We start from the raw sequence: 8,167 nt of genomic DNA, 5'->3' as shown, positions 1-8,167 counted from the left end.
GCAAATTTGGGGAACCAAGGGAAATAAAGCTTGTAAATAAGCACTAAATTTTACCAGCCCACAATTTGTTTTTGCTCCCCGTAGGTACACAGATAGTAAATTTTGTCAGATCAAAACAGTTCTTAGTATTCAACCAGTAGCATCATTTGTCCTGAGCAAACATGCAAGGGGTTTCTTTTTGAGGCTGAATGAATAGGCAGTTAAAAGTAAATGCTATCTCTCCAGATCCCAACGTGCTCGAATTCACTCGAAGGGGAACATTTTTCTACACTGAATTTGTATCCAGATGAAACTGCCTGCTGCCCTCACTGCCCTCACTGCTGCCCCTTGCTGCCCTCACGCCTGCCCCTCGCTGCCCTCACTGCTGCCCTCACGCCTGCCCCTCGCTGCCCTCACGCCTGCCCCTCGCTGCCCTCACGCCTGCCTCGCGGGTCTCCCCTCTGAGAGGATGCCCTGGCAACACAGTCACGGGAGAGAGGATTCACGCCACTCATTTATTTTGTTCTGTGTGTAGCTTCATCTTAGAATCAAAGTCCAGGTTGATGAGGTTTCACACAGAATTTGTCAAATTTCCGACTGCACACTGGTAGATGCCCTAGTTCCTGCGAGATGTTTTGCAGTATAAGAAAATACTTCAAATGTTTTTTTCAAAATATTTAGGAAACATTTTAGTTGTTAATAAACATTGCACTGTTGGAGGGGTTCAGAGGGAACACTGTCTAAAACAGGACACGCCACAGGGATTTTTAACTTGGACCTCGCGACAGAGAGAAACGTGGCTCACATCACCTTATTCCAAATATGAGGCTCCGACACGGCCAGGGTCCTGCAGCACCGCTGGTCACCAGCAGCCTAGCTGGGCGGGGGGTCATACGGCAGGTTCCACGTCCTGCGCGAGGATGTGGGGAGCCTGTTCTCCACGTGTCGGTCCACGTAACTGGAAATGGTGGGAATCTCATCCTGGTCTGAACTCCGGGCGCTGTCCCCCACCCCCCCCACCGCCAGGCCCGGCTGCCCGCCTTTCGCAGGGCTACCCAGGGCGTCCTCCAGAACTTGCTTGAAGATGTGGACAATTTCCCAGGGCAGCACATCATTTTCTGCCAGAACTTCTCGAAACCTAGAGGCAAGCAGTGACGCACACGTGGGTCAGGCCGTTCCCTTTCCACCCCCGCCTCCCACATGCAGCCTGTCCCGTGGCCGCGTGGCAGTGCCCACCTGTGGGTCTGCACGCGGCTTAATTATGCGTCTAGGACAGGGATCTCAGTGACGGAAAACACGTCTAGCCAGTAAGGTAGTGACAGGTAGTTCTCGTAGGTGTTCGGTTGCTGATAGAGGGCCCTTGCCCGCCTGGATGCGTGAGTGCTGACACCCGCAGTACGGGCATCAGGAGGAAGTGGGGGCTGTTACCTGCTGAGAATGGCTCCCGCCTGGCAGGGCTGAACTTGCGCACAGAGAGCTTCCAGCTGCCTCTGTTCAGTAGCGGGGATGGTCGTGTGGGGGTTCTGGTAGGTTCTCAGCCAGGTGTACTCCACACCCGCCCGCGCCCCGGGGTGCTCATGGTCCATCTCTTGTATGAACCTCTCTCGCTCCTGCAGGTGCCACTGTAGCTCCCGCAGGAGTGTCCTGGCCACGGCCTTGGAGCCCGGGCGGCGCGCCGCTTGGCAGGGGTTGTGCTTGGGCCACCTCATCCAGCCGAAGAGTGGCATCTGGCCTGTGGGAGTGTCCCCACTTGTTTATTTGCATACAGTGTCACGGTTCTGATGAGCAAATATTAGTCTCATCATAATACGTTTCCCAGGAAAGTGGATGAATTTTCCACTGGTTAGATATACAGAGCAAAGTAAGATCGAAACGTGAGTAAAGTCTTTTAATTCCCAACTAGGTTGGTGCCCTGAACCAAGCTTTAAAAATACTTTGTGTAGCTAAGCAGAAAGGAAATACACAAAGTGAGAGAGAATCTGCACACTGAACATTTTCTGAGAGTCACACTGAACACTTGCTCTTAAAAGTTCTTAGGACACTTTAAAATATTAGCATACAGCCAAGTGCTCCGGAAACATGCTTGACACGGCTTGGACAGACAGGGGTCAGAGCGTACCTGGGGCTGCGGTCCGCTGCGGGGTGCTGCCGCCGGCTCCCTCGGCCCCTCCGCTGCTCCTGCTGTGCCTGCGGAAGGCGCCTCCGCGCTCACCACTGGGGCTGCACTTGAAATAAATAACTTTCTATGTTAGGAACGAGGTTGTGAAGTCTTCCCGTGGAGAGCGCTCATTAATTCACCTTGTAAGCAAGCGGAAGAAACGACAAAAATAACTTACTACCGAAGCTGCACCACTTACATAAGGCTGCCTTTTGAATGCAGCTCAGTCATCTGAAAAGATGCCCGCGGCCCCGGTGCTGGCCCTCGATGCGTTCAGGCATGGGTCGGGAGGGATGTGGACGCCGAGCCAGCAGATGTGCCCCCAGGACGTGGGGCTGTCGCCTGCCGCTGCCTGCTGTGCGCTGCGGGTCACAGTGGAGCTGCAGTTCGTGCCTCCGGAGCTCCAAAAATAACCTTGTTGCTTTGATTCTTCAGCTTCGCTCCCAAGCATGGGGAGCAGGTCCCTGTCCTCTGTGGTGACAGCAGGGAAAGTGGACCAGGCTGGACTGTTTGCGAAGCACCCGCTCTGAGCGAGTCCCATAACCAAGTAAAAGGGGCAGAGCGCGCTGGGTCAGGGTGCGCTGGGTCGTAGCCGTGACTCTACTCGTTTCTTTCTGAATAGGAGGGTGTGCAGGCGGGTCACAGCGAGTGGAGGCCATGTGTATGCAAGCGGATAGCTGACGTGCATGCGATCTCTGGAAGCACGGTGCTGAGGCAGGAATGGATTAAGGCCGGGAAAATGGAGCCGTGAGGACATGTGACTCACTGTAGCGACCACCGCCTGTCTGGCAGGTGCTGAGGGCCAGGGCGCAGGCGGGTCTGGCTGAGGAGCAGGCGGGGTCCCCTCCCCAGGCCTGTGTTCGATGACAGCGCAGCGGCTTTGCCTTGGATGACATTTCACAATCTTTCTCTCCGGCCTTTTCCTCCAAATGACCCGTGAAGAACAGACTGGTTCACGTTAGCCCTGCGTGTCGTGGTGAGAGAGGCCGAGGTGTGGCCACCGCAGCGCCAGCTGCTCACAGGGCAGGCGGCGCCATCAGCTGCAGCCGGGAGGTTCCCAGTGCGGTGGCGGCCGGCGCTCGGGACCGTGCCCTGCGGCCTCTGTGCTGCTTCCCCGGGTGCCCGCCTCTGATTGCCGGGGTTCATGCTGCCCCGGACATGGTGCAGGCCGCCTGGAGCATGTAGGCTGCGGAACCAGCACAGGGTTTCTGCTCAGGGCTCTGCAGGCTTCCCGCGTCCCCCCACCTGGCCCCTCTGGCTCTGCCCAGAGCACGCTTGGTCCCAGCCAGGTCTGACCCTCACCGCCCTCTGGGCCGCCTTGGCTGTGTCCGCATGCAGACCTGCGCGGCCCTTCTCATTTTTCTTCTGATCTTTGCCTAAATGTCTCCTTGTCCTATTAGCATTGCCCCTCTCCTCTCTGCTGCGTTCTCCCTGGGAACCTGTCACCGCTGCCACACTGCCCATGGTCCTTCTCTCTCCAGTCGACTGCAGCCGCCAGGCTCTGAATGACGCTGTGCTGAGGGAATAGGAGTAGATAGCAGGGAAACTGTGATCAGAAGAACGCCGGTGGGGCCGGTGTATCAGACAAGTGGCGCCTTTAATGCGAATCCATTGTATTCAAGTGACTGCACACCTCAGTGCTGGCATCACCGTCCTTCTGACAGCAGCGCCTTCCAGGTGGACCCTCCCAGGAGCCCCAAGTGTCGCGGGTGGTTTGCATGTCACAGTGCAAGTGTCTTTTCTCACTGAACGATTTGGACATTTTTAAAAAAACTGATTTTAGAGAGAGGAGGGGAGAGGGAGAGAGAGGAACATTGAATGGCTGTCTCCAGTATGCTCAGGCAGCAATTGAACCCACACCCAGGCGTGTGCCCTGACCGGGAATCGAACCAGCGGCCTTTTGTTGCACAGGACACTGTTCAACCAACTGAGCCACACCAGCCAGGCTGTTTGGGACCTTGTGTCTGTTAGTGTGGGTATAGCCTCCGTTGGCATTCTTTAAAAAAGGAAACAGGTTAAGTAAGAGAAGGCCATAGGTGAGCGTAGCCTCTGTGGGGCCTTTCCCCCCAGGTTTTAACTCTCACAAGTCTGATGAGAAGGCACCCTGCCTCCCGGGACCCTTAGGCCCTGCCTGTCACAAATGAATGTCCTGCAGGTCTGGATGTCTCTTCCCTGGGATGACACTCCAGAGGCCGGGCTTGGCTGTCGCTGCTGCGCCTCTGGGCCTGAGACTGCCTCCCGTGTGCTGGCGACAGGCAGCACTCGCTGAATGCCCCGAGGCGTCTGCGCCGCCTTGCCCGCGCCTCCTGCCCCCACGTGCTCTGCAGAAGCCGTGGCGGGGACAGGTGTTGGCTGCAGAGCTGTGGGCTCTAATGGACACGGCAGGCGGCCTGCCTTCAGAGGAGATGCCAAACCGATCTACCACCCTCCCTATAATCTAAGAATTTATTTATTTGCCAGTTTGAAGGATGAAGGAATGGTTTCGCATCACTTCAATTTGCATCTGCTTGGAAAATGACTACGAATTTGAGTGTATTTTTGCTTTTTTGTTGTTAATCCTCACTGAGGATATTTTTCCATTGATTTTCAGGGTGAGTGGAAGAGAGGGAAAGACAGAGAGAAACAACAGTGTAAGAGAAACACATTGATTGGTTGCCTCCTGCACGAGCCCCAACCAGGGCCTGGGCTTGGGCCAGGGAGGAGCCTGCAGCCAAGGTACATGCCCTTGACCAGAATCAAACCCGAGACCCTTTGGTCCGCAGGCCGACGCTCTGTCCACTGAGCCAAACCGGCTACGGCTCCTTTTACTTGTTTATGGACCATTTGCATTTCTTCTGTGCCTTAGTGAAGAGTGTTCAGGCATTCGGCGCAGGGTGACTCCTTGGCTTTTGGAAACAGTGTACTAAGTTCTGATCCTCTTTGCAGGTCACTGAGCCAGAAGAGCGGGGAACTGGAGTACATTAACAAGTACCGACAGCTCGAAGCACAGGAGTTTGACATGCATGGCAGTGACCACCCAGCCCGCGGGCCAGGTAACCGGCATCGTTCCCTGTTGCAAAATGGGAAGTGTGAGCTGTTCACTCGCTAAAACGTTAACTTCTTCTTTTTAGTTGAATTTTTGGGATGATGGTTAATAAAATTATATAGGTTTCAGTGTACAATTCCATGATATATCACCTGCACAATGTATGATGTAGCCTTTTGGTCAGTAGAGTTCATGCTGCTTGCTAATTTGGGATTTGGGGGGCTAAAGTGATCATTTTTCTCTTTTGAATATAGGTTCTAAATAGTCTGTTCTTTGGAAGACTAATAACGTTATCTTACTATTAATTAGAAACTTATTTAAGAATTATCATTTAAGAAAAATAAGTATATTAAGACAAAAATCTAACCAGAGCATAACTTGTAACGTGAAGGTGAAGGTCCTTGCTAGCACCCGCCCTCAAGGTCAGGCCACTCTGCTCTGAGTTTGGATGAACGACTTTCTGTAGCAGCAGCGCTGGTCACCGCGGGTGCCAGCGTCACAGGCTGCTCACCCGGACTCCCGCGGGGCAGCCGGCAGCGAGGGCTCTGCTCCTGCTCGGCGTGCGGGCTCCGGCCAGGGACAGAGGTCGGGTGGAGCAATAGTTCCTCTTCAGGAGCCTTTAGAGGCCACGGAGCAGAGTCTGCACACGGTACATCCTCCGGGCTGAGCGGGGCTTCCTGACAACTGAGGTGCTGGTGCTGCCCTCGCTCTGGAGGTCGGAGCCGTTGCCGTGCCCCTGCTCGCTGAGCTTTGTGGTCCCGTTCCTGTCACGTGCCTCACGTTGCTGTCTCACTGGTGGCCTTTCACCTGTGCCTCCCCCGCCTTCTGGCCTGTTGCCGACTTTGGCCCGGTGCCTCCGCATGGTCTCCTCAACCCTTCGGTTCTTAAAGAGGATGTTTGTGGACTCTGTGCAGCCTCTTTAGCTGCCCCCCCAGTTGGTCGGACACCCAGTAAGTTGGTACCAGCAGTGGTGGTTCTCAGTGCGCGTGTCCTCCCACTGCCCCCCCACCGGTTCTCGCGTCTCTAAGAAAAGTACCAGCTGTGCGGTGAGAACGCTGACTGCTCAGCCGTTTCTCTGGGAAGCCAGGGCGCCTCCTAGCGGCCGAGGGCGAGCGGTGACCTGATGGGGAGGGCGTGCAGCTCCAGCGGCAGCAGGAGGGCCACGTAGGCTGGTGTGGAGACACATGGGCTGGGTGTCGGTTTGGGGAAGGGCGTTGGGGCCAGGTGACGCGCTGGCTACACCGAGGACCACTGGCCCTTTACACACATCCAGTGCCCCTGGGCTCGGAGCCCTGTGCGGCCTGCGGAGTGGCCCTGGGGAAGAAGTGGGCTGCACGTGAGGCCTGCGACTCCAGCGTCTGCTCTGTGGCCTTGGTTTGGACTCGCGTTTGGAGCGGCTGCCACTTTCCTGAGACCCCAGCTCACATCAGAAGCCCTTGTCTGGGGACCCATAGCGCGGCCTTTCACACCTGTCTCCAGAAGCACAGCTGTGCAAAGGGCAGCCTCTGCCGGCGGGGCCGGGCCTTCACTTAGCATGTGCCCGCCACAGTCCCTGGCACGCGCTGAGTCAGTACTGCCGAGGTGCCAAGGACTGAGGAGAAAGCAGCAGCGCCCTGGCCTAGGCATTGAGCCCAGACCTGCAGGGGCGAGGGCCAACGCCAACCACCAGCAGGACACTACATGAAGGTTTTTAAAAAGGCACATTATTTTTTAAAAATTGAGATTTAATAGCATCTTCTACCTGTGAGCCTGGCTCCAAACTGGCTCCTGTTGTCAGGGTTTCCGCTTCGACATGGCAGGTTCGCCTTGTCCTGGGTGTGTCCTTAGGGCTGCGGCTTTTTTTTTTTTTTTAATATATTTTATTGATTTTTACAGAGAGGAAGGGAGAGGGATAGAGAGTCAGAAACATTGATGAGAGAGAAACATCGATCAGCTGCCTCCTGCACACTCCCCACTGGGGATGTGCCTGCAACCGAGGTACATGCCCCTGACCGGAATCGAACCTGGGACCCTTGAGTCCGCAGGCCGATGCTCTATCCGCTGAGCCACACCGGTCAGGGCAGGGCTGCGGCCTTTTCACTTGGGTCCTTGAGTGCTGGCAGCTCTTCTGGTTTGAGGGCTGGCCTCTGCTGAGTGTTCAGGGCGGGCAAGAGAGGCCTGCAGTTGTACAAATAAATGACACGATAGTGAGTGAGACTCCGGAGTCAGCTGTTCCCCGGACTCACAGCTCCGCGCTTGCCCCTCCCCGTATGAGAACCCAAAGGGGAGACGTTCTGGTTTAACTTGGTATGAGATGCCTGCCCACACCGGGAGAAGCAGCCTGCAGACCCCTATTTGAAGACGGAATCTCGTGCTTCAATCAGCAGGGCAGGAAGTCAGCTGGCTGCCCGTGACGTCAGGTTTGGGTTTGAGGTGAGAAACGTTAATACAGTATGTTCTCCGGGAAGCCACCCCGTCCTGTGGAACCCCTCGCCACTCAGCTTCCTAGAAGGGAGACTTTGTGAACAGAAACCAGCGTGGCTTATGGTCTCCAGACCTTTCCAGTGGGTGTAAGATATTTTAATGTTAATTACCTACAGTAAGAGACAGCAGGGAACCGAGCAGCCCGCTGTGAGGTTGGGGTGCTTCCCATGTCCCATTGGGACTGCACTTGGCTGTGTCGAGTTTGTGATTTGCCTTCACTTATCCATTGCCTTTTCCTGGAGAGCGTAGCAGCGCATTCCCTGCCAGCTGCCGTGGGAGGACAGTGAGGGGAGGCTGTGAGGCTTGGAAAGCTGTCCGGGTGGGTGCAGCGGGCACCCCCGAAGTCAGTGGCCTCTGATGGCCCAGCAGCAGCTTCTTCTGCTCTGAGAGATTTGACAGCTCTGGCTCTTCTTTCAAGTTTAGAAAAGTGCCACACCCTGATGCAAACACAGGCAGGTGGCTACCTCCCATCACCTGTTATCAGAGCAGCTAATAAGCCTGGACGCAGGGAGGACACAGAGAGCAGAGGAGAGCTTGGGCAG

The 8,167-nt window shown here is 55.6% G+C and overlaps 2 protein-coding genes across 2 annotated transcripts in view; one reads left to right on the top strand and one right to left on the bottom strand.

The window, feature by feature from the left end:
* Nucleotides 1-552: 552 nt before the first annotated feature.
* RD3L (retinal degeneration 3-like) lies at nt 553-1,814 on the bottom strand. The gene is made up of 2 exons (XM_006765880.2): nt 1,408-1,814; nt 553-1,117 (listed from the first exon to the last, which is right to left on the bottom strand). Exons 1-2 carry the CDS (start codon nt 1,704-1,706, stop codon nt 853-855), a joined length of 564 nt encoding a protein of 187 aa, XP_006765943.1. The 5' UTR covers nt 1,707-1,814; the 3' UTR covers nt 553-852.
* Nucleotides 1,815-3,295: 1,481 nt separating this feature from the next.
* TDRD9 (tudor domain containing 9) overlaps nt 3,296-8,167 on the top strand; it is a 46,049-nt gene continuing 41,177 nt past the window's right edge. The window contains exons 1-2 of the mRNA XM_015565394.1: nt 3,296-3,318; nt 5,063-5,169. Coding sequence (XP_015420880.1) covers nt 3,296-3,318; nt 5,063-5,169 — 130 coding nt within the window. The remainder of the gene's footprint in view (nt 3,319-5,062; nt 5,170-8,167) is intronic.

This window comes from Myotis davidii, unplaced genomic scaffold, assembly GCF_000327345.1.
Source record: "Myotis davidii unplaced genomic scaffold, ASM32734v1 scaffold480, whole genome shotgun sequence".
Classification (NCBI taxonomy): domain Eukaryota; kingdom Metazoa; phylum Chordata; class Mammalia; order Chiroptera; family Vespertilionidae; genus Myotis; species Myotis davidii.
This window is presented reverse-complemented; position numbering and strand designations above follow the sequence as displayed.